Source organism: Mustela nivalis (assembly GCF_964662115.1).
Source record: "Mustela nivalis genome assembly, chromosome: 10".
NCBI lineage: Eukaryota > Metazoa > Chordata > Mammalia > Carnivora > Mustelidae > Mustela > Mustela nivalis.
This window is the reverse complement of record NC_139029.1, coordinates 29,663,223-29,690,322: the sequence shown is the minus strand read 5'-3', so window position 1 is coordinate 29,690,322 and position 27,100 is coordinate 29,663,223. Positions and strand designations below refer to the sequence as shown.

Sequence of the window (27,100 nt, the reverse complement as noted above, 5' to 3'; positions counted from 1 at the left end):
GTGAATGTCAACAGTCAGAATCCTCTCTAGGAAGGCATAACAGTGACTCAGATAAGATTTTGGATTTGGCTATTACAGGTTAAACATAGGTCAGGAACCATTAAAGAATGGTAACCAGAAACTTTGGAGAAAGATAGGGCTGTGACAATTAAAGATTTTATTGTTTTGACAGAGATCACAAGTAGATGGAGAGGCAGAGAGAGAGAGAGAGAGAGAGAGTGAGTGAGAAAAGCAGGCTCCCTGCTGAGCAGAGAGCCCCATGCGGGACTCGATCCCAGGACCCTGAGACCATGACCTGAGCTGAAGGCAGCGGCTTAACCCACTGAGCCACCCAGGCGCCCATGTGACAATTAAATCATTACTTGAGACTCTCCATACTAGAGAAGAGCTCCTTATTACATGGCACCTCGCACTTCACTTTTAAAGCACTTAACACAATTATAGTTATTTGTGCAATTTTTGGCTTCACATCTGTCTTCCCTGACTGTTGTAAACCTAAGGAACACGGGGACCATGTCCCTTTTACTGACTACTGTAACTCTATGGCTTGGCACAGAGCAGACATTAAATATTCGGTGACTATGAAGTCCCTTGGAAGAATTCTAAATATCGTTATGGCCTAATCTGTTCATTCATCAAGTGCCTATTACTGTATTTGTATCCTTGTTCAGATAGAATCTTTATCGAGTAGCTGTTAAGAGGATAGGCCTTTGGGAGTGCAATGGATCTGGGTTAACATTTTTGGCTCTCCTATTCATTAACCTTGTTACCTTAAGCAAATTATACTTAACCTGAGTCCTAATATCTTCACTTGTGAAATGGTAGTAATTCCTACCTTGTAGGCCTGTAATGAGAATTTGGTAATTTGTATAAAAGAACAAGCTACCAATACAGGTAAGTTGCAACTATTATCTGTAGTGACATCCATGACCAAATACAAGGTATTATAAATCTCAGTAGTGTAAAGTGCCTTAAAAGAAGCTAGTCCGAAAAGCCCATTTATAGTTTGACTGCCTTCTTATATACCTGAAAACCTCCAGTGAAGAATTACCCCTATGCAAGGCATCTCAGCCCACCTTTAGTCAGAGCCACCCATCCATCTATCCAGCCATCCAGCCAGCAGTCACTTACTTCCACCCAATAGTCTTCCACATCAGACTGTCTCAGGACTTGTTGGCATACATTGCAGCTTAATGACTTGTCCAATGCCTTCTTTCATACCTTCAGAAGGTTCTTCATTGCCTTTCAAACAGAATTCAAAATGTAGAAGTTGGTTACATGACACTAAACTACCTGGTTGCTGTTGACCTACCCAGACTCCTCTCCTTTCTCTTTCCCATCTTTACTCTCAACACCAGCTATAGCAGACTTTTCAGTGTCATGAAAACACCACAAAGCATTAGCGCACAATAGGATTACCTTGGTGGCTAATTTCTACTGGTTCTTCAGGTTTCAGTGCAAACCTAACTTCCTCAAGGAAGTTTTTCCTGGCCTTTTTTGAGGTCCCATAGCAGCCACAGCACTTTTGATTGTCTATCTTCTTTAGATAGAAGATGACTATCTTCTTTAAGAGACTCTAACCTCCACAATGCAGGAAACCTACTGTGTCAATGTTCAACACCCAGGAGCTAGCAGATGTCACGGGCTTAAGTGAATATTTGGATATATCTTTGCTGCACTTCCATTCTTCTCTATTTTCCAGGCTAAACCTGTCAAATACATGTTGACGGGTTTTTAAATCTCCTATCCTGGTTACCTTTCTCAAAGTGGTTCAGACCTCCAAATGCAGTCTGTCACAGAATCTATTCCTGCAGGTGTAGACGAAGTAAGTCAGATTACGATAGGGGCACTCTTTCCAGACTCACCTCTGCCTAACAGAAGGTTTTGCCCCTCAGTCAGCAGGATAAAGCCATGAGGTACCACAGTCTGTTGTAGGGGTGGGAGGTGGGGAGAAGGGACTGAGCAACTTTCCCGACTTTTACAAGTTTCTCTCAGAAATGAAAGTTTTCCTCTTTCCTCAAATGAGGAAATGTCAATAATAGATATGTGATTGGAACTGGATTTGCATTACCTGGATTTTAATTAGACTTCAAACTTTATCTCCCATTATTCACTTCCATAAATAATATGCTCGGTTTAATTATAGAACTGTGTTTTTTTTGTACTTTAAATGCCACTTGCAACTTTCCAATGTTCTTCCTTCACGTGAAGTTCCCCTGATATCCTTCCAGTCGAAAGAAATTGGGAGACAAATCTCCATCCATACCCAGCTTTTATCAGCTAGACAAAACACTTCACCCTCAAGTTTTTATCTGTCAAATGAGGGTAAAAGTACCAATACAGAAGTTATGAAAATTCAGTAAGAAAATCTATGGCTCAGGGGCACCTGGGTGGGGTCAGTGGGTTAAACCTCTGCCTTTGACTAAGGTCATGATCTCAGGGTCCTGGGATCGAGCCCGGCATCAGGCTCTCTGCTCAGCGGGGAGCCTGCTTCCCCCTCTCTCTGCCTGGCTCTCTGCCTACTTGTGATCTCTATCTCTGTCAAACAAATATTAAAAAAAGAAAAGAAAATCTATGGCTCAGTTAGTTAGGCATCTGCCTTCAGCTCAGGTCATGATTCTGAGGTCCTGGGACTGAGTCCTATGTCAGGCTCCCTGTTGAGGTGGGCTCTGTTTCTCCCTCTCTCTCTGCCCCTCCCACCCCATTTGTGCTTTCTCTCTTAACAAAAAAAAGTGTAATTATAATTATCCTTATTATCCTGAATTCTCACAGTACTTTCCACTTTGTTCTAGTCACTGCTTCACAAATTTTTCCATGCCTATGAATCATCTATAGAGATTTTACTAAAATCCAGATTTGGGGACAGAAGGTCTGGAGTGGGATCTGGCCTGACAGTCAACATTTCTAAAAGCTCCAACATGATGCCCATACTGCTGGTCCACTATCACACAACGATTAACAATGTTTAAGCTACCCCAGCCCTCACATGAAAGCTTCATACTGGAAGATGCTTTGACAAATGTACTTTGGTATTTTTATCACCCAAAGCATCTGAAACAGTCTCTAAATATGGGTGCACTTAAGTATTTGGTTAATGACTAATTCCATCCTCCAGTGTTGGCAATGCAGGTCAGAAGTAGGCATCCTGGGACAAAGAAGAGAGGATAGATTTGGGATGGAACCTCTAGAATACTCATCAAAAACTTTCTTCTCCATCATTCCCCACCCTCTTTCACATGTGTTCATGAACATGGGGAAACACTGAAACAGGGAATTCTGGGTAAAAGGATAGAATAAAAGTTTGGGCACTCCCAACTTATACCTATCATTTAGGGGGCATTCTCGAATTTTTAAAATTCAAGCCTTTTTAAGGCTCTGAGGGGCACTTGGGTGACTCAATTAAGCCTTTAACTCTTGATTTCAGCTCACGTCGTGACCTCAGGATCTCAGGCCCTGCATGGGCTCTGGGCTCAGTGTGGAGTTTGGTTTTTCTGTCCCCTCTGTTCCTCCCCTATTCTCTAATAAATAAATTAAAATCTTTAAATAAAAAAGGCTTTAAAAACGAACCCATTGTTTCCAGATTTGTACCAGCATGGGGACAAATCCCAAAGATGCATCAAGTAAAAATGAGTCCTAAAAGCTACAAGAATTAATTTTCTGACCTTCTGTATTATCATAGAACTGCACATGCTACATTTGACATAAAACACTGTTTTTAATAAAAATCAAATAAAGCAAGATGCCCCAGTGGGAACAGAAAGTAATCTTATGATGAACTACTTTGGCTTGCACTTGAAGCAAACTTTCAAGAGTTCTGAAAAATAGGATTTGGTTCCACCACAAACAGACTCACTTGGTCCTTTCAGGGGATAGAAATTAGGGGTAGCTGAGTGGATGTAGTTCAGTCTTAAGCAAATTAGCAACTTTCTCTTGTTCTGGGCTCAAAATCTCTAGTATAAGGAATTTTAAGAATGAAGCCACCAGATGTTTCTCATACTCAGATCACAGAGTGACTTTTTCAAGAGGCTAAACTATTATCTCCTCACAGATGAGTAAACAAGCCAACAGAAATTAGCTAAAGGTCCCAGGGAGTCAGTAGTAGCCTTAGCCTCTAAGATGTTCCATGGCTTCTGCTACTTTTCCTTGCAAAAGATTCTTATTTGAGAGCCCTCTGTTACCTACTGGAATCTGAACCAAGAAACTACAGGGCAGGGGTATGCTTTAGACTTAAGAGTAAGAGGTGGCAGAATTAAATTCCTTAAGAGCCAACAAAACAAAAGAACAAGGTTTAAGAGTCAGAGAAAAGATCTTAAAATCCTAACCACGGACATGGAAAGGGATGTTAGGAGTGTCTGAATCACTTCACTGCTAGCTAATGAAAGTGACTGAGAATCTCACAAGAACAGAGAATAAAGCTGCCGTTATTTGTAAGAACACACTGCTTTCTTTGTCAGCAGACATACATGGCTTACAATCCACTGAGGCTCAACACATCCAAAGACCAAGCTCATCTTGGCTTTCCATCCTCTTCCCCAAATTCATTTCCACCTTTTGAATTTCCTCCTCAGTTGGATGCCATCGCTACCAAATCGTTGTCTTCCTCAAAGTATTTTTTTCACCTACCAAGGCCCAGCAACCCTTTCTTTAAATTTCTGTTTCATCTCCTCTTTTCTTGTTCTGCAGCTGTCAGTATAAAGCCTCATCACATTTGCCTCTCATACTTTCAACAGTCTTAGTATCGGTTTCCATTCTCAGCCCCTCAAATCATGCTCGTGATCTACAAATTATTAATTTAACATTATTAAAGTTAATATTATGTTATTTTGTTCAAATCCTTCAAAGGCTCTCAGCTGCCTGTGGACTCAGGTCCAAACTCCTTAGCATTCATGGTGGGCTAGCTCTGTAATAATCTCATCACCTCAGCGCTCCCCTTTCACTGAAGCCTACCAAATTCTTTGTAGTTCCCTGGAAACGTGATTGCAACCATCTATGCCCATCATGTTATGCTTTCTATCCAGACAACTTTTCTTCTACCTGAACAACTCCTGGACATCCTCTTTTGGGGGTTACCTTGACTCCCAGAGCTAATTCCTCAATTTCAGTATTTTCTTTGCACAAAAAATTTTAAGCTAATAGTCATTCAGAAAGAAGCTTGATCTAAGTGCTTTGGTTAATAAAAACAAAAAACTAGTGGGGCAAAATACTAGTGCACGTTCCAGAAAATACAAGTGCAGTTTATGTATGGCATGAAAACTCATTATGAGTAAACAAGAAATGGGTGAAAAATTGTAATTTATTGAAACTCAACTCAAAAAATATAAGATGCTGTAGTGTACAATATATTACACAAAGCACCCTCAGGTGCACATTCAAGTCAAGTAAGAACTCCATATCCCTTTCCCTAGCCCTCCCACCCTGGGATCTTAGTATTTGTTCCATATAGAATCATGCACACTTAATTTGAAAAAGGAAGCCCCAATATATTTTGATGTATTAATTAGCACCAAACAAGAGTACAGTTCCATTTTTTTTTAATAAACAAACAAACAAACAAAAAAAACCCCAATCAATAAACCAACTGGAGAGCTAATGGACTCAGCCAATACTGCTGACATAGATATTATACATTCATGTAAATACACAGCCTATTCTACCCTAAACAACGGTGTGGCTGGTTCTCAGCCTTTGTTCAAGTTGGCAATTGTCCCCATGTTGCAGTGTTGGAGCCAGTCTGTTTCTAAAACAAAATTGCTATTTAGGAACTTCCTACACAAAGCTCATCTGTCTTTTTTGTTGGAAACAAGTCTAAAATTGGTGTGGAAAACTTAGATCTTTCAAGGACAACCACTGGCCGAAGATAATGAAGCTGTTTTAAGGCAAGCTCTCCACAGTCTGTTAATGCTTTGTCCAATACAACCCTCAGGTTTTCCAAGGAAGGAACTGCTGCTGTCTCAGCTACTATCAAAGGTGGGATTGCAGTCAGGTTCTCATGAATTGCAGAGTCATTGGAAGAATGAGGTATGTCAACTTCAGGGTCATTGTCATTCACCATATTATTTGCCATAACACTCCCTGTTAAGTCATTACTGGGTTGTGAAGAATTACTTAATGTTAAGTGCTCCGAAGGCTCCCAATCATCAAAATCATCTTCCTTCTCTTCACTTTCCTGAATAAATTTCAGAAATGAAGATTCAAATCCCATAGGTTTATAAGTCTTCAAATCAAATGACCTGGGCTGTGGATGCTTCCTAAAATTCTCTTTTGGGACATGGGTTGAATTTTTTACAGTGTTTTCTTGCCCTGAACTTTGCTGCCCAGTTTCAGAGTCTTTGATCCTTGGTAAAGGCAGCTGGAAACTTGTGAAGTAAGTCCCACTTTCAGTCCCACTAGGATTAGGTATGGAATTTTCTATTTTACAAGGAGGAGGCTGAACTATATTACATTGTTCCAAAGAAGTGGTTTCTGAACTATGATTACATTTCAAAGTTCCTCTGTAGAGCAGATTATCTGCATCAAACACTGGTTTGCTTTCTGTACATCCTTTCTGACCTCCTTCCCTTTCGCCTGGATGAAGGGAATCCGTGTTCTGCGCAGGCACGCTGTCACCTGGGGAATGGCTGTGCTTTGTGTGCTCTGATTCACAGCTATTTTCTTCTTTCTTTATATAGGGCTCTGCTTCAGAAGGGGGCTCCTCCTTAATTTTGGTACCATACTTAACACAGACGACAAGATTTTCCATCTGTTGCTCTAAATAGGCACTACTCATCTGATGGGTACGTTTATAATGCCTCACTATGCTGCTCTCCAGCTTCACCACAGATAAGCATCCCTGAACCATGCAGGGATACTGTGTGTGCTCAGAGTGCTCCACACACATATGAAGGGCTTCAGCTCTTGTTTTAAAACTAATTGGTGCCTTCTTTTCTTTGATTAAACTACATTTTTTAGCCTTAGCATTAAACGATCTCCTGGTAGTCTGATGTCCATGCCCTTGAGCGAGCGCCGTCGGACACACCTTTTCACTCCTTAGTAGCCTTTCATTTGCCACTTTCTGGCTTCTAAACAGATCATCATAATAGTCCTTATGTCGGTAATATACGTGTTGAGAATAATTACTGCGATGGGTGAAAATCTGACCACAGCCATTAAGATCACAATGAATTTCATAATCTGAATGTATTTCTCCTTCAATATTATGCTGTTCCATCAAGTGGTGCTTCAACTTGCTGAACGTATAAAAAACAGCAGGGCACTGAGGCTGGTTACAGGAAAACCTTGCTGCAGATTCAGCTTCAGAAAGCACTTTAGGCTCTTCGATATGGTCTAGGTTATGAGAGTCACTACAGTGCTTAGCAAGAGCTTTGGAACATAGGAAGCGTTTGTTACATTCCTTGTATTTGCAAGCAAATATCTTTTTACATTTGACAAGTTCCCTTTTGGTTCTTGCTTTGTCTTTCTCTAAACACAATTGTTCTTTGTTGTACTGATGTACAGTTCTGTAATGACGAATCAAGCCTTTAAGATTGGTGAATGAGGAATTGCAAGTTTTATGGATACAATGGAATGGTTTGTGGTATTTATTCAAAATATAGCAGAGATTTCCTTTAGCAACAGTTCTCCTGCTACCTCGTCCCTCTCGTCCTTCTCGTTCTTCTCTATGGCCACCTATTGGTGATGAAATATCAGAGGTCTTACTTTCTGATTCTTCACAGGATGACTCCAAATCTGTTTCTGAACTGCATTCATCCTTTTTAGAGTGACAGTGTGGCTTCTCAGAGTTACTGCTGGGATCACCGCCAAGTTCTGTGGAGCAATCACTTTTCAGTCTATCTACTGAGCATGGGCCTTCATGATCACATTTTTCATTATCTAATAGTTTGTGAGTTACTCTGTCACTGCCAATTTGATGTTTATTTTTATAATGAATCCTAAGGTGTGTTTTTCTTGTAAATGACCTTTGGCAAATATGACACTGGAATGGGGAATACCGATGTTGAAACATGGTTAACTGAAGGACTTTTTCTTTTGAATAATTGTGTTTTTTAAGATAATGCATTAACAAAGCCTCTCTGGTCACAAATTCATATTTGCATCCTTGAAGCTCACAGAAAAAAGGCTTAGCTGCCAACTGTGCAAGGTACTGACTTGGCATATTCTCATCTTGATTCTGGAAGTTAAGGTCTGAGATAGTAGGTGAAACTGATTGAAGAGACTTAGCACCACTGGATGGGTACCCCTGCAATGACCCTGAGAAAGATCCATGTGTTATTGAGTTTTTCAAGCTTAAATGCTTCAAGCGTAACAAGAGTTCCAACATGGTATCCTCCGTACACGGCCTTTTAGAAGCACAAATGGAGGCTTCTGAGGAATAACCTTGATATTCTCGTTTGCATTTAGTATGGATATTATGATCAAGACCTTCATCTGGAGAGTCACTATTTGTATCTGAGCTGGGTTTAGGTTCTGCATCAAACTTTTCAGTTGTTTGATTATGTTCATTACCCAAACAGGGAAAGAGATCTTTTGTCTTTATCTTTTTGGGTTTGAAATGGTATGGATGAACCTTCCGTAGATGCTTCTGCATCCCTCTTGCATTTTTGTATGTGGACCCACAGCCATCAAAACCACAGGTAAACTTAGTCCCATCAAAACAAACTGCCACATTGGAACATTTTTCTTTTAAACTGGAGGGCATGAAGACTTTCTCATGAGATAATAATATATCCTGCATGGTTTCAGAGTGATCCAGTGTATCAATTAACTCTTCATTCATGGAAGCTGAAGAGCTATGACTTAACTGATCACTAGAATTACTGTCACTGTTTTCTTTCAGATTTTCTGTAGTTTCTATTTGAGAACTAGCTGATCCTGCACAGAAAAGATCCTCCGGTAAATGCGATTTATCAGTTTGGTCAAGTATATGGGGCTGATCAATACAATCTTGCTTTTCACTTGGTGCAGCCTCCTCAAGTTTCACCGATTTCTTCACATCTCCATTTGAACTTTCAACATTATGCATTGAGAGGTGATCCTGGTATTCAATTTTGGAATAATAGAACTTTTTACAGCCAACAAAGTTGCATGTGTAAGATGCATCCCGAAAGTGTTGTGCTTCATGGTGGTAAAGCTGTCCCAAGTCACTGAAAACAATATTACAGCCATTTAATTCACATTTATAACGCAGATCATCATGTTTTTGTTTATGGTTAAGTAGTTCATTCACTGATCCAAACCTTGCATAGCAATCTATAGATACACACATATATGGTTGAGGACCACAATGCACTTGTTCATGCTCCCGCAGGTGAAAAGCAGACATGAAATGTCGTCGACAATAAGTACACTTCTCTCTTCTGTTTTTCATATCCAAGTAGTGCTTGGCATTTTCATCATTATTTTGGTGTTCAGCTTTAAGATGCACACTTAAGTACTTAAATTGCTTAAATACACGGGAACAGTCTGTGCCAGGACATGGGTACAAATCTCTGTCTTGCAGGTGGCAATCTTCTAATTTGCTGAATGTGACATATTCATGAGACTCTCCTTTGGCTTGTTCATCTAACGACTGGTTTTGCTCCAGGGTTGCAGAGGGGCTCTTGGGACAAATTCCTTTTTGAGAGCTTTTTAACAGTAATTTCTTTCTAGAGCGGTCCCTTCTGCTTGGTGGCATTTTAACATGTTCCATCACATGAGGAACAAATATTTCTTTTCTCTTGAATTTTTTAATACAAACCGGACAGGTATAAATTCCATCCTCCATATGCATCTTAGAATGATGAAGAATCCTGGCCTCTATACATTCCCGCTTACATAACAAACAAAAAAATTTATACTGAAGCCACCGCTGGTATCTTTCAGAAGAACCAATGGGTTTTTTATCTCTTTTCTCCTTATGCTGATCTGTCAAATCTCTTCTTCTATACTGTTTGTCTTCTTTACCTTCCTCATAGTCACTGAGAAATGACTCTAAAACATCTGTGTCATTAATTGATATTTCATAGCCACTTAGATCATCATCAGAATCGGAGGCTTCTTGTCCGAGCAGTTGGTGGCAGTGTCGTTTTAAAGTTTTCCAGTCCCAAAATTCAGGATCAAAAGGCCAGTGGGCCTTTAAAGCTAGTAAGAGCTCACATCGGAGAGAATTTGGAACTGGTGCATTTTCTTCATCAAATTTTTGATCTGGCTGCAAATACAGTTCTTCCAACATATTGAATCCATCCAAACTGGGTTCAATTAAGAATTCTGTAAGCTGACAGGCTCGTCTGACTTCTAAATCTTCCGGTAAAAGACAAGCAATTGTTTTACAGACTGATGCCTTCATTTCTTCATCCTCACTTGATCTGAGTTGAAGAGCTCTGACACATAGTAAAATTGACACCCCAAGACCAGCATCTTGTGCCTATAAAGAAAAACGGGAGGAGGGGAGAGGGGAGTTACTATTCTTTTTCATTACGGAAATATTGCGTAACTTTCACTAGTAAGACATATGCATCTCAAAACTTTTAGAATTCTTAAATTTATCTTTAATCTTTCTTCCTGCAAGTTACATTTAGATCCTTCCTTGTCTCAACATGCAAAGGACTGGATTAAATGTTACAACCATGAACAGTTACAATGTACATTTATAGAATGTCCAACTTTATAAGACACTGCATACCAAAGCAATCTCTAACCCTTAAGGAATATATGTCAAATGTATAAACAATAAAGTACACGAACTCAAAGGAACTCAGGATAAATAAAGTCACTAAAGGATTCAAAAAAGAACTGTCTTAAGCTGGTTAGGAAGAACAGGGCTTAAATGGGTATAAGAGGAAATACCCGTATAAAAGTGAGTTTGGGAATCAATTCGATTGAAGAAACACATGTGTAATGAACAGCTGGGTATTTTCAAAATCTTAAGGCTAAAATAAATGATTCTCCCAATTTCCTCCCCCACCTTTTTTTTTTTTTTTTAAGAGAGGGGGAAGGGGCACAGTGAGGGAGAGAATCTTAAGCAGGTTCCATGCCCAGCATCCAGCCCAATGTGGGGCTGGGTCTCACAAACCCTGAGATCATAACCTGAGCTGAAATCAAGAGCCCGATGTTTGACTGAGCCACCCAAGGGCACCTCCGCATTTTCTCCTAAAGAAATTAGTACTTTAGTACTAATTAGCTATAGGTGTAATGTATTTCAGCTTCCCATGGGAAAAACAACAGAAATTTAAAAATCTGTCTATAGCAACAGGTTCTCAGAACCAATCAAAAATCAGGAAAAAGATCTGGTCATGTGATAAAATGCTAGTGCATACTAACAACTTATGTGAGAGGCTGAAATAGAATGTGAAAATATTATAAACAAAGACAAGTGGAATTATATGGCCGAGTGGCTTAAAATACTTGAGCATAACAAAGTTTTTAAAAAAGTAACCTCAAACAAACAAATAAAAAAGGAATCTCTATGCCCAAAGTGGCGGTCAAATTCACAACCCTGAGATTGAGACTCGCATGCTCTACCAACGGAGCCAGCCAGGTGCCCCAAGAGCACAGAATTTTCAGTCAGACTTTGAAGGCCTTTGAACCCCAGCTTCACTGCAGTGACAAGTTCTTAACTCCCAAGCTGTTGCTGCCTCATCTATAAAATGCTAACAGCAGTGATAATATCAGATTTTCCTCCTAACATTATTCTAAAAATGAAGTAAGATAATATAATTACTACATTGTTAGCACATCTTAAGTATTCATCAGAATACTATGTAAAATGACTGAGGGGAAGTTCTACTGTTCAAACTGGTCATCAATTTGTTAAGCAATTATTCTGTGTTGGGCACCATTCCAAATTCTAGGAACACAAAGAAACAACTATCATCAATTTATAGAACCCTTACTACATTCTAGGTACTATTCCAAATACTTTTTTTCATATATTATCCCCATTTTTTATTTTTATTTTTTTAAGATTTTATTTATTTATTTGACAGGCAGAGATCACAAGTAGGCAGAGAGGCAGGCAGAGAGAGAGAGGAGGAAGCAGGCTCCCCACTGAGCAGAGAGCCCGATGCAGGGCTCAATCCCAGGACCCTGGGATCATGACCTGAGCCGAAGGCAGAGGCTTTAACCCACTGAGCCACCCAGGTGCCCCTATTATCCCCATTTTATAGATGAAGAAACCATGGCTCATCATGTTAATTGCCCAAAATCACCAAGTAGTGAGCAGAGGAAAAAGGATTTAAACTTAAAGCAATCTTTGTGCATGACCTCAGTTCTTAACCACTTTATAGCCAGTAAGAATTCCAAAGGTTACCTAACATGGCTATAATCTATGTTTTCTGGATATAATATGCCACACCACTCTTATTCAGCTACCTGGTTTAAAATCAATTTAGTCATGTCCATCAATGCCTTCAAAATTCAGCTCCATATTCCATATCCTAATTCTAATTTATTCATCACTCTTTTAACAAGTAACTTCTTGTTATAACTATTCAGAACGGATAACAGTGTTTTTAGACTGTTTTTTGAAAAGTGCTTAGCGATTTCATAGATTTTACCATTTCAAACAAATTTGGCTATTTAAGAAAGAATGGGCATTCTTGGGGCACCTGGGTGGCTCAGTGGGTTGGGCCACTGCCTTCAGCTCAGGTCATGATCTCGGGGTCCTGGGAAAGAGCCCCACATTGGGCTCTCTGCTCAGCAGGGAGCCTGCTCCACCCCCCCCTCTCTGCCTGCCTCTATGCCTACTTGTGATCTCTCTCTGTCAAATAAATAAATAAAATCTTTAAAAAGAAAGAAAGAAAGAAAGAAGGAAAGAATGGGCATTCTTTGCTGTTTATCTTCGTCTTCCAAATTATTAAATAATAATTTGTTGAGAACCTATGAGTTATTTTAAAACTTATCAGACCCTCCAAGTCCCCTGTGCTCTGATTTAGAAGTGATAATCTTCTATCACATTATGCAATTTGTCTAAAGACCTATGGCCAGTCTTCACTATGCTACAAACTAGGTTTATGATCCTTACAAGTCACACACCTCCAATTTTCAACCTCATCATTACTAAAGAGAAGGAATTAAACTAGACAAAGTCTTGTTTTGCAAACAGTAAGCACCGCATGTTCCACCAAAAAGGGCCCATATGGCCAAATAAACTGGATTCAAGATGATCCCTCTTCTTGTTACTTTCATTTCAAAATATAACCTCATCTACATCCATTCTGTTATACTATTTTTAAAGTCTAACAATTCCAAGCACCTTTTGGTTTGTTTTTAAAGTAGGCTCCATGCCTAGTGTGGAGCCCAACTCGGGGCCTGAACTCATGACTTTGAGATTAAGACCTAAACTGACCTAAGAGTCAGATGCTTAACCAACTGAGCCACCCAGGTGCCCCAATTCTAAGCACCTTTATGTGATGATCTGGTATAAGCTCTTTATAGGAAATGGAAGCCCAGAAAATAAAGAGGTACTATTATAAAGCCCTCGCCATTATACACTCACAGTTGCCTCCTCCAAGAGGCCTAAACTCCACACAACCTTTTTAGCATTAACATATTCCATTCCAAGGGCTATGTCACTGGTTACTAGTTATCTCCCAATATCCTCTCCCCTCTTTTGCTACAAAAACAGAATGCCTGCTTTCTATCTGGTTACAAAATAATCTGAAATAATAAACATTATCTCCTCTCCCTTGCAGATACATATGGCCATGTGTATGTGTATTGGAGGGAGTGAGGAAAAGATGTATCATAGTGTGGTTTGTGTGGTTTACCCCTCTCTCCTCATCCCCTGCCACTGTGCTATCTAGAATGGAGACATGATACCTAGGATTAGAATATATACGTCTTAGAATGAGATGGAAACTGTGTTGATGGCAGACAGACAAAAAAAAAAAACCCTGGCTTTCTGTCATTAAAAGCATCCTTGGCCTGTCTGCCTAGATTATCTACCTATATGAGAGGGGTAGAAACTTCCATCTTCTTTAGACCACTATTATTGTGGGATATCTACCATTCATTACAGAACTAGATCTTAATTGCAATAGGTTAGATCATCTCTACAAACCTAGAGGCAAGTCTCTTAATTTGAAAGTAATTCTACACTCACTCTCCCTTCTACCTACCAGTCCACATCTTTTCTACCATTCAGGCTACTTACCATAATGATTATAGTGAAAAGTACCCTAAGACTAGGATTAAAGAGAAATGGGTTCTGGTTATGCAAGTAGATAGCAAGTTCCTTAGCCTGTGTCAGAAACCCATTTTCCCTAGTCCTCAAGTAGCTTTCCCATTCTCTGTGGTTCCTCATGGCAAGCAAAATTCTAAGATGACCCCAAGTAACCCTCACCTTTGAATGATCTCCTCAAGTTTAAGTGGATCCTGTAAATATGATACCCATTCCTATGATTATGTCATATGGCAAAAAGGACCATGCAGGTGTAATTAAGGTCCCAAGTGAGTTGATCTTTAAAACAGGTGCATTACTTAGGGGGGCCTGACCTAAACATTTAAGGTCTTTATTTATTTATTTATTTATAAAAAGATTTTATTTATTTATTTGTCAGAGAGAGAGTGAGTGAGAGCGAGCACAGGCAGACAGAGTGGAAGGAAGAGTCAGAGGGAGAAGCAGGCTCCCTGCAGAGCAAGGAGCCCGATGTGGGACTCGATCCCAGGACGCTGGGATCATGACCTGAGCCGAAAGCAGCTGCTTAACCAACTGAGCCACCCAGGCGTCCCAAGGTCTTTAAATCTAGGCCTGGAAGTCAGATTTAGAGAAGGTCAGATTCGAATTAGGAGAATTCCTTGTACCTCTGCTGGCTTAAAATGCAGGGAGGCTTCTAGTAGCTGAAAACAATGTGGCTGACAGGCAGCAAAAAAATAAGGACCTTAGTCCTACAATTGAAAGAAACTGAATTCTGTCAGCAGTAAGAATGGAGTTAGAAGCGGATTTTCTACAAAGCTTCTAGGTAAGAAAACAATCTGGCCAACACCCTGATTTCACCTTTGTGATACTCTGAGCAGCAAACCTTGCCACACCGTGCTACACTGTGTCATACAAAACTGCAGCTAACAATTGTGTGTTGTCTTAAGAAATTACAAGAAGCAATAAAAAAAACTAATACTTTCCTTAAAGATTACAAAACTTTTAAAACACCAGTTCTAAAACTAATTTTTAAAATATAATTATTTGTACATGTTGTTTCTGTGATAGGAGATACAACTGCATTCACAGTGATTAGAAATAATTGCCACCTAACTTATCTGACCACAAATTTGCTCTTAATGTTTTACCTTTTCCTGTCTTCACCGGAGAAGACCAGAACAACATATTTCAAATAAAGTATAGGATACAGATGTTTACAACATTAAAAGAGGCAGGATGTATCAAAATATAACTGTGCCTTGACTTCAGTATAAATAATCCTTGGATGTTGTCAAAGAAGTAACCCATAAAACATATCCATTAGCCACTACAGATATGGGTATACTGAGAGCTCAGTCATGAGCAGATACTAAAAACAACATAAAAATAGAGCACAGGAGAAGATTCACCCTGAATCTCCAGGCTGGTAGTCTTAATACAATACATATATAGGGCTGACCTCAAAACACAAGGCTTTATATATAGCACTTTATTTCTCTTCAGGAAATAAATATTTGCTTTTGATTTAAACCAAAGTTTATAATTTGTACAAAATTAACTCTGGAACTGTTCTATTATTTTAAAAGTTAGAAAATGTATCACTCCATTCTTAAGGAAAATATTAAAAATCCAATTAGATTTTCATTTATGAAAAATTATTTTAATAGGCAAACATGCCTCCATAAAAAACAGAAAACTGTTCTAGTAAAAGTATATATAGGGTAACTGAGGTGACAGCCCCAAAACATAACCTTCCTTTCCTACAATGGTCACCTCAAATCACTATTTTCCATTAAGAACAGCTGTGGATCCCAGAAGATCAATATGCAGAAATGGCTAGGTATGTCCAATTCCAAATCTTATTAAAGCCCATTATTTCTCATTTTCCCTCATCTAAGAGGAGCTGCCTGAGAAGTTATCTCCCCACTCATTTCTTCATTTCAGGACAATCATAAAAAAGCAAAATTACTCACTTCAGTTTGTATAACTCTAATCAGGCAAAATAAATGCTGCTGTGTTTTAGCTATGACACCAAATTGACGACAGCGCTCCAAAAAAGTGTCTAAAGAAGGGTCAATTCTTCTTTGCAGTTTACTCCAAAAGAGAGTCAATTCCCTATAAAAAGAAAGATTAAGGTAAAACATTTAAAGTAACTGGTATTTGCTGTCCACCTCCCCACCCCATTTTTGTGTTCTGTTTATTTATAAAAATAAGTTAATAGCAATCAAAAACTAAGAGGGGGGAGGAAGCTATTATTATTCCCTATTTGTGTCCTCTCAAACTGGTAAAATTGCTGAGAATCCTCCCTGAAAATTCCACCACTTCTTTCTTCTTTGTGGCGGGGAAAAGTAAAAACAACAAAGACTACTCCCTTTATGTTGACATTTTTTTTTTTTTTAAAGTGGGCTCCACACTAGGCTAGGCGTAGAGCCCAACAAGGGGCCCAAACTTACAATCCTGAGGTCAAGACCTGAGCTGAGACCAAGAGTCAGATACTCAACCGACTGAGCCACCCAAGCGCCCCTTTATGTTGACATTTTAAAACACTTAGATCCCACTGTGTTCCAAAAGATTTTACTCCTTACACTGGTAATTATATTGACTGAATTAAACCTTATCCTAATGGGCAGGGATCATCAGATATCCCTACAGTGCTAAGAAAATATACACAACTAATAAATATCCTAACAGTACACTTCTCCACACTGATCTCCTGCTCCTTTCCAGCTCTAAAATGTTATGATGCTACTTAGGCATGTACTTGGGGATGTTTAAATATTACTAATACAGTTAGTAAAACTGCATCCTTGGAAATGGCTAAAATACAAGAATCCTACAAATATTCATTATGGAAACAAAAGGTTGGAAAGATTAAATTAATTAAAAGCACTGAATGGGTTAAGAGAATACTCTTAAGGAAAAGCACCAGAAACTCAAAAATGCCTGTGATAAAAATGCTAATATGAATGTGAAATATGAATGCAAGGTAAGTTACTTAGTAAAACCAAAGAAAGAATGTTATCACTTAAAAAAAAAAAGGGACTTTTTTTGTGTGCTCTAATATCTACTGGGTAATATTTGTTAAATAATTTTCATTAAAAAAGTATTATTTTCACAAGCCAGTTTTAGAACACTAATATCTTACTGCTGTTAAAACACTATTCTAGGAAGCTGGGCACAAATACAATGCTTAACAAATGAATATATATCTTTTTATAACAGAAAATAAACATATTTAACAGAACTTATAAAGAAGTAACCTGGATTTTCATATGATGAAATGCTTTTTTTTTTTTTTTAAAGATTTTATTTATTTATTTGACAGAGATCACAAGTAGGCAGAGAGGCAGGCAGAGAGAGGAGGAAGCAGGCTCCCCGCTGAGCAGAGAGCCCGATGCGGGGCTTGATCCCAGGACCCTGGGATCATGACCTGAACAGAAGGCAGAGGCTTTAACCCACTGAGCCACCCAGGTGCCCCTCATATAATGAAATTCTTACAAACATATAAAACTTGTCTCAAAGACTGAAATGGATATACACCTTAAAAGATGCACGATGAAAGCTTATAATATTTCATAGTGACAAATTTGAGTTGAAATAAATAAAATTAACTTGAAATGCCTTTAAATATTTGTCGTTGGTGACTACTGTTGCTTTCTTAACCAGGAAACTAAAAAGTGAGACAGGTCTCCTTTGAAAATAGCTACTGGCCAGGCAAGTAATTGGGATGGGCCAGGCAAAGTAATTCACTTTTAAACTCACAAGATTGCTTCTTTTAGATATTAAGTACCTGAGTAATAAAAAGTTTTGAGAATAGTGCAAAATTCAGAATAACAAAGGAAACAGAATTATACATGCTCAGGGATAAAAAAGAGTTCAATCAAAATATATGTATAAAATAAATCCTATCTGAGAAGAACAAAATTACCAAAACCAGTAAAAACCTGATTATGAAGAGAAAAAAATAAGGAATACCTAGGATCTAAAATTCATCAACCAGCTAGAGGTTTAAAGTTAGGCAAATCTGATAAACTGTTAAGTAAAGCTGGGAATTAAAGTCTCTCAAATACTTTTTCTTTTCTTTTTTTAAAAGATTCTATTTATTTATTTAACAGAGATCACAAGCAGACAGAGAGACAAGCAGAGAGAGAAAGGAGGAAGCAGGCCCGATGCGGGGCTCAATCCCAGGATTCTGGGATCATGACCTGAGCCAAAGGCAGAGGCTTTAATCCACTGAGCGACCCAGGCGCCCCTCAAATAATTTTTCTTAAGATTTTTTGATTTTAGGGAGGAGAAGCAGAGGAAGAGAGAGAGAGACTCTAAAGTAGACTCCCTGCTGAGCAAAGAGCCCACCACGGGGCTTGATCCCATGACCAAAAATGACTTGTGAGCCAAAATCAAAAGTTGGATGCTTAAACAACTGAGCCACTCAAGTGTCTGCCTTCAGCTCAGGTCACGATCTCAAGGTCCTGGGACTGAACCCAGCACCAGGCTCCCTGCTCAGCAGGGGGTCTTCTTCTCTCTCTGCACCCCACCCCATCCCCACTTGTGTGTGCTCTTTCTCCAACTCCAATAAATACATTTTTAATAAAATAAATCAGTATGTCTAGGGCTTGATTTATTCCAAATTAAATATTTTTAAAAATTATTTTTATTAACATATAATGTATTATTTGCCCCAGGGGTACAGGTCTGTGAATTATCAGGCTTAAACATTTCACAGCACTCGCAACAGGACAACCCTCCCCAATGTTCATAACCCAACCACCCTCCTCCTACCCTCCCAACCCCCCAGCAACCCTCAGTTTGTTTTGTGAGATTAAGAGTTTCTTATGGTTTGTCTCCCTCCCGATCCCATCTTGTTTCATTTTTTCCTTCCCTACCCCCACAAACCCCTGCCCTGCCTCTCAAATTCTTATCAGAGAGATCATATGGTAATTGTCTTTCTCTGACTGACTTATTTCGCTTAGCATAATAACCTCTAGTTCCATCCACATTGTTGCAAATGGCAAGATTTCAGGGTTTTTTTGATGGCTGCATAGTCTTCCATCGTATGTATATACAACCACTTCTTTATCCATTCTTCTGCTGATGGACATCTAGGCTCTTTCCATAGTTTGGCTATTGTGGACGTTGCTGCTCTAAACATTTGGGTACATGTGCCCTTTCAGATCACTTCAATTGTAACCTCGTGATAAATACAGAGTAGTGCAATTGCTAGGTCGAAAAGTAGCTCTATTTTCAACTTTTTGAGGAAACTCTATACTGTTTTCCAGAGCGGCTGCACCAGCTTGCATTCCTGCCAACTTTGTAGGAGGGTTCCCCTTTCTCTGCATCCTCGTCAACATCTGTCATTTTGTCCTGACTTGTTAATTTTAGCCATTCTGACTGGCATGAGGTGATATCTCATTGTGGTTTTTTTTTTTAAAAAGATTTTATTTATTTATTTGACAGAGAGAAATCACAAGTAGATGGAGAGGCAGGCAGAGAGAGAGAGAGGGAAGCAGGCTCCCTGCTGAGCAGAGAGCCCGATGCGGGACTCGATCCCAGGACCCTGAGATCATGACCTGAGCCGAAGGCAGCGGCTTAACCCACTGAGCCACCCAGGCGCCCTCATTGTGGTTTTGATTAAATATTTCAAGCTATAGTTATCTTAAATCCAAATAACCATGACCAAAAAAGGTCATCTTTATCATGTATTTTGTTTTTATACATTATTTACACAATTACAATTCAATAATTTAGAACTGCTATTACCCACCCAAACATATAAACTTGCCTGAATGAAACCAAAACAAACAGTGTATTATTCCTAAAAATGCTACGATGCCATCCATTCAAATCTGCACACTAGAAAACTGAAACCACCAATAAACAGTAACTCAGCCTGCTGGATCGTATATGCAGCACTAGGAAGGACAAACACTTCTTCAATTACCACACTAACATGATTTTAAAAAATGAATAGTTGTTAAATAATACACTGAAAATGATTCCACTATATGGATGCTTCTAGTGTTCAGATAATTTATTAACCCAATGCCTCAGATTAGCCCCTTGCCTACCATAAGTCAATAAATTATATACAAATTCATAAAAACTGGAAAGGAAATTAGTTCTATTAATAGTGGGAAACATATTTTGGCAGAGATCTAGCTACCCAGCAAGAGCTTTAAGCTACACTGTGTTATGGCACAACAGGAAGCCCGTGGAGTCCAGCTAGTATGTCACACTGATACCCAGAATTTAGGCATTTGGGGAATAAGGCAAAGAAAACTTTGGAATTAAGGAGTAACCATCCCTAAAGGCGGCTCCTGCAAAAACAGTAGCTGATTCTCATGACCACTTTTTTTTACTCTTTATTTCCAACAAAATTGGGTTAAATGAAATATATATGGACATCTGGTCTTTGACAGGCACTGAGGGCAACATATATGTCGACCCTGGTACATCATAGTCTAAGCTGGGAGAGAACAGGCATGAAATTACATCTGAAAAACACAAATGTACAAAATACAAGATTCAAACTCAGTTCTAAGAAAGCAAGGGTCATGGGCACCTGGGTGGCTCAGTCAGTTAAGAGTCTGCCTTCAGCTAGGGTCATGATCCCAGGGTCCTGGGATCAAGCCCTGCATCACTGGGCTCTCTGCTCAGCGGGGAGTCCGCTCCTCCCACTCCCTCTCCCTCTGTCTCTGCCACTCTGCCTACTTGTGCCCCTCTCTCTTTCTCCCTCTGTGTCAAATGAATTAAAAAGAAAAAAAAAAGAGGCAAGCAAGCAAAGGTCAACCTATCAAACACTTGCTGCAAGCTTTGTGTGGAGGTTTAAGGTTCATCTGTATGAACTTTATTTTAAAAGCAGCAGTAGTAAAAATAAAGTAAGATAAAAAAAAAAAAGAGAGGGAGGCAAACCACAAGAGACTCTTAACTACAGGGAACAAACTGAGGGTTGCTGGGGGTGGGTGTGGGTAATGATGGGCTTATTAAGGAAGGCACCTGATATATAAACAAGCACTGGGTGTTATATGCAACTGATGAATCACTAAATTCCAACCCTGAAACTAATAATATACTATATGTTAACTAACTTGAATTTAAATAAAATAAAAAAGTAGCAATAGTAATTATACATCTTTATGCATACTGTCCCATTCAAAAATGGTTATCTTTATTATTTTAGTGGCTGCTCTAACACTACCACTGTAAACAGCTATAAGAAACTCATTCCTCCAACACATCTTTGATTTTTGCAGAGAGCCAAAACTCATTTGGGCCAGGGTTAATGAATAAGCTAAGCAATATACCTTTTGAAATCAATAATGTGGTGACTGCTATAAAGTAATATATTTTATTGTGGTTTATAAATACCTCTGAACGAAATTTCTCTTTTAAAATATTCTATTCATTTACCTGAGAGAGAGAGTGCATGCCAGCACAAGCAGAGGGGAGGGGCAGAAGGAGAGGGAGAAGCAGACTTACTGTTGAGCAGGGAGACCAAAATGGGATTCTGGGATCATGACCTGAGCCGAAAGCAGCCAGGCAGGCAGACAAATATACATACATACAATTATTTATTTACAGATTTTACTTGAGAGTGAGTGAGAAAGAGAGCACAAGTGAGGGAAGGGGCAGAGGGAGAGGAAGAAGCAGTCTTCCCACTGAGCAAGGAGCCCAATGTGGGGCTCGATCCCAGGATCCCTGAGATCAAGACCCAAGATGAAGGGAGATGCTTAACTGACTGAGCCACCCAGGCACCCCAGTGCATGTTTTTAAAAATAAGTTGACTGTTCAGAAAGGCTAAAATTAACAAGTCAGGAAATGACAGATGCTGGCGAGGATGCAGAGAAAGGGGAACCCTCCTACACTGTTGGTGGGAAAGCAAGCTGGTGCAATCACTCTGGAAAACAGCATGGAGGTTCTTCAAAAAGTTGAAAATAGAGTTACCCTATGACCCAGCAACTGCACTACTGGGTATTTACCCTAAAGATACAAACGTAGTGATCTGAAGGGGCATGGGCACCCAAATGTTTATAGCAGCAATGTCCACAACAGCCAAACTATGGGAAGAATCTAGATGTTCATCAACAGATGAATGGATAAAGAAGATATGGCATATATATACAACAGAATACTATGCAGCCATCAAAAGAAATGAAATTTTGCCATTTGCGACAATGTGGGTGGGAACTAGAGGGTATTATGCTCAGCGAAATAAGTCAATCGGAGAAAGACAACTATCATATGATCTCCCTGATATGAGGAAGTGGAGACGCAACATGGGGAGTTGTGGGGGTAGGGAAGGAAAAAATGAAACAAGATGGGATCGGGAGGGAGACAAACCATAAGAAACCCTTAATCTCACAAAACAAACTGAGGGTTGCTGGGGGGAGAGGGGTCAGGAGAGGGTGGTAGGGTTATAGACAATGGGGAGGGTATGTGCTATGGTGAGTGCTATGACGTGTGAAAACCTGGCGATTCACAGACCTGTACCCCTGGGGCTAAAAATAAATTATATGTTTATTAAAAAATTAAAAAATTAATAAAAAAATAAAAATAAGTGACTTTTTTGGTCAGATTCCAGTTTTGTCACATTTTTACAAATACCGACTATAAAAAATACCATTTAATTTAAAGAAATTTTCTTTTCTAGACAAATAGTCCTAGTCCATATACCCACTATCTTCAAATACAGGAAATTTCTAGCACAACGAAAGAATCTATTCTATCTAAACAGAATTCCTGAGTTTCATTTTCTTTAGTAAAATTCACCGTTTTATGTTATAGCTATTCTAATTCCAATGTCCCAAGAACAAAACAAACACCTATGAAAACAACAAAAGGGTTAAAAAAAAATGCTGCCAAATCTGAAAATTTTAGATCCTATTTTCCTTTGAATTGCTTGGAATAAGCTTACTTTTAAGAAAGTGTGAAGTGACTTATATTTTCTTTCCTCTACTCATTACAGCTCCTCAGGAGGCCAATAAAAGGGAAATCCCTGTTAATCCCTTCCTGCTGCAGCAGAGCAGCATTAATCCTAGAGCCACTAACATCCTTGGAAGGGCTAATGTGGCTGAGTGAAGAAAGGAAGAAAAAAAAAGTTATGGGTCACTCTAAAGGGGAAACTCTATCAGGAATATTAAAAGAACTGTGTAACTACAGTTTTAAAATTACTTTGTAATTATGAAAAATCTCAAAGAACCTAAGCTTACACCTAAAGGAGCTATAAAAAGAAGAGAGATCACAGCCAGTAGATAGAAGGAAATAAAAAAAGATTATAGAAGAAATAAATGAAACAGAAACTAAAGAAAATAGAACAGATCAATGAAACCAGGAGCCAGTTCTTTAAAAAAAAAAAAAAAAAAATCAACGAAATTGGCACACCTTTAGCTAGACTCATTTAAAAAAGAAAAGGGGGGAGGGTACAAATAAATCAGAAATGAAAGAAATAACTGACACCACAGAAATACAAAGGATTACAAAAGAATATTATGAAAAAGTACCTGCCAATAAATTTGATAACCTAGAAGAAATGGATAAATTCCTAGAAACATATAATCTTCTAAATCCAAATCAGGAAGAAATAGAGAATGTGAATGTCAACAAATAGCAGTGAAACTGAATCAGTAATCAAAAAACTCCTAACAAATGAAAGTCCAAGACCAGATGGCTTCATAGGTGAAATGCCAAACATCTAAAGAACAGTTAGTACCTATTCTTCTCAAACTGTTCCAAAAAACAGAAGAGGATGGAAAGATTACAAATCCATTCTATAAGGCAGGCCAGTGCTACCCCAATACCAACACCAGGCAAAGACACTACACAAAAAGAAAAATACAGGATGGTATCTCTAATGAATAAGGATGCAAGTATCTTCACCAAAATATCAGCAACCAAATTTAACAATACATAAAAAAAACTACTCACCATGATCAGGTGGTATTTATTCCAGGGATGCAAGGTGATTCAATATTCACAAATCAATCAACATGATATGTCACATTAATAAGAGGAAGGATAAAAACCATATAATCATCTCAACAGAGGCAGAAAAAGCATGTGACAAAGCAAAATGTCCATTCATGATAAACACTCTGAATGAAGTGGGTTTATTTAGCCAAGAACATACTTCAACATAAAAAATACTATATATGAAAAACCCACAGCAAACATCATACTCAATGGTGAAAAACAGGTTTTCCTCTAAGATCAGGAACATGACAAAGATTCACTACCACCATTTTTATTCAATACAGTACTGAGAGTTCCAGCCACAGCAATTAGACAACAAAAGGAAAAAAAAAGGTATCCAAATCATTACAAATGACATGATACTATATACAGAAAACCCTAAAGACTCCACTAAAAAACTATCAGAACTGATAAATGAATTCAGTAAAGTCACAGGATATAAAATTAATATATAAAAAATCTGTTGCATTTCTATACATTAATAAAATAGTGGAAAGAAAAACCAAGAAAACAATCCCAATTAACAGTTACACCAAAAAGAACAAAATACATAGGAAAAGACTTAATCAAGGAAGTAAGAGACCTGTACTCTAAAAATTATAGAACAGTAATCAAAGAAATTGAAGACGAAATAAACAAATGGAAAGATCCCATGGTTATGAGTTGGGAAAACCAATTATTATTAAAATGTCCACACTACCTGGGGCACCTTGGTGGCTCAGTTAGTTAAGCATGACTCTTATTTTGGCTCTGGTCACGATCTCAGGGTTCTGAGATTGAGCCCTGTGTCAGGCTCTATGCTGGGTGTGCAACCTGCTTGGGAATTCTCTCTCCCTCTCGCTCTGCCCTTCCTCAACCCCTCCCACTCTCTTAAAAAAAAAAGAGTCCATAGTACCCAAAGCAATTTACACATTCAGCGTAATCCCTATTAAAAAACTGATAGCATTTCTCACAGAACTAGAACAAATAATCCTAAAATTTGCATGGAACCACAAAAGAAGGCAAACAGTTAAAGAAGTCTTGAAAAAGAGGAGCAGAGCTAGAGGTATCACAATCCCAGATTTCAAGATCATATTACAAAGCCATAGGAATCAAAACTGTATGATATTGGCACAAAAATCAACACATTATTCAATGGAACAAAATAAAGAACCCAGAAATAAACCTACACTTTCATGGTCAATTAATCTATAACAAAGGAGGCAAGAATATATACACTACGAAAAAAACAATCTCTTCAACAAATGATGTTGGGAAAACCAACAGTTACATGCAAAGAATGAAACTGCACGACTTTCTTAGACCGTACACAAAAATAAACTCAAATGGATTAAAGATCTAAATGTGAGACTTGAAACCATATAATTCCTAGAAGGAAACATAGGCAGTAATCAATCTCTTTGATATCAGCCAGAGAAACATTTTTCTAGATAAATCTCCTTTGGCCAGGGAAAAAAAATAAAATTAAACTACTGAGACTAGACCAAAATAAAAAGCTTTTGCAAAGTAAAGGAAACCATCAACAAAGTAAAAAGACAAGCTACTGAATGGGAGAAGATATTTAAAGAAATTACACAATGGAACACATACAAAAATAACCCAATTCAAAAATGGGCAGAGGGGATGCCTGGGTGGCTCAGTCAGTTAGGTGTCTGCCTTTGCTCAGTTCATGATCCCAGAGTCCTGGGAATGAGTCCCCATCAGAATCCTTGCTCAGTGGGGAGCCTGCTTCTCCCTTTGCCTGCAGCTCCCCCTGCTTGTGTTCTCTTGCTCTAGCTCTCTCTTTCTTTCTCTGTATCTCTGACACATGAAAAAAAATGGGCAGAGAATACAAAAAGACATTTTTCTAAAGACACACAGATGACCAACAGACACTGAAAAGATGTTCAACATCACTAATCATCAGGGAAAATCAAAACCACAAATGAGGGATGCTTGGGTGGCTCAGTCAAGCTGAGTGTCTGACTCTCAATTTCGGCTCAGGTCATGATATTGGGGTCATGAGGGGGAGCCCAGCACTGGCACCACTCTGGGCATGGAGTCTGCTTAAGATTCCCTCTCTCTCTTCTTCTGCCCCTCCCTTTCGCTTGAGTATTCGCTTAAAATTTTTTTAAAAATAAAATAATAACAAACCCACAATGAGGTACCACCTCACACCTGCCAGAATGGCTAAAATAAAAAACACAAGAAATAACAAGTATTGGCTAGGATGTGGAGAACAAGGAAACTTCAAGCATTGTTGGTAGGAATGTAGGCTGGTGCAACCACTCTGGAAAACAGTTTGGAGGTTCCTCAAAAAATTAAAAATAGAATTACCATATGATCCAGCAGTTCTACTACTATTTACTCAAAAGACACAAAAACACTAATTCAGAAAGATATGTGCACCCCTATGTTTATTACAGCATTATATACCATAGCCAAGATAAGGAGGCAGCCCAATGTCTATCAACAGACAAATGTGTAAGATGTGAGATATATGTAAATATATGATATATATTTTATATAATATACATTTTTTGTAGTATCTATCTATATATAACTTATCCATAAAAAAGAATGAGATTTTGCCATTTGCAACAGTATGGATGGATCTAGAGGGTATAATACAAATCAGGCAGAGAATGACAAATACCATATGACTTAACTCATATGTGGAATTTAAGAAACAAAACAAATGAACAAAGAAAAAAAAGTGGCACATGAAAAAACACTCTTAAATACAGATGATAAACTGGTAGTTACCAGAGGGAAAGTCAAGAGTGGTGATAGGTGAAACAGATGAAGGGGATTAAGACTACACTTATTGTGATGAGCACTGAGTACTGTATAGGAATGTTGAATCATTATACTGTACATCTGAAACTTAAAAAAAAACAACACAAAAACCTCCGTAACTTATAACACATCCCATATGTGATTTAATACATTTCTTTGCCCTGAAAACCTAGGTATCATTAGCAGATACTTTTTCATTACAGGCAAAGAAATTAACTGTAACAAGAAAATAATTGGCTGTTT

General features: G+C 38.5%; 1 protein-coding gene across 1 annotated transcript in view; it reads right to left on the bottom strand.

Annotated features, from left to right (window-relative positions):
- Nucleotides 1-5,275: 5,275 nt before the first annotated feature.
- RLF (RLF zinc finger) overlaps nt 5,276-27,100 on the bottom strand; it is a 96,906-nt gene continuing 75,081 nt past the window's right edge. Inside the window, exons 7-8 of the mRNA XM_082687061.1 lie at nt 16,087-16,228; nt 5,276-10,399 (exon numbers count right to left, since the gene is read on the bottom strand). Of these exons, the coding sequence (XP_082543187.1) occupies nt 5,756-10,399; nt 16,087-16,228 (4,786 nt within the window). The 3' untranslated portion in view covers nt 5,276-5,755. The remainder of the gene's footprint in view (nt 10,400-16,086; nt 16,229-27,100) is intronic.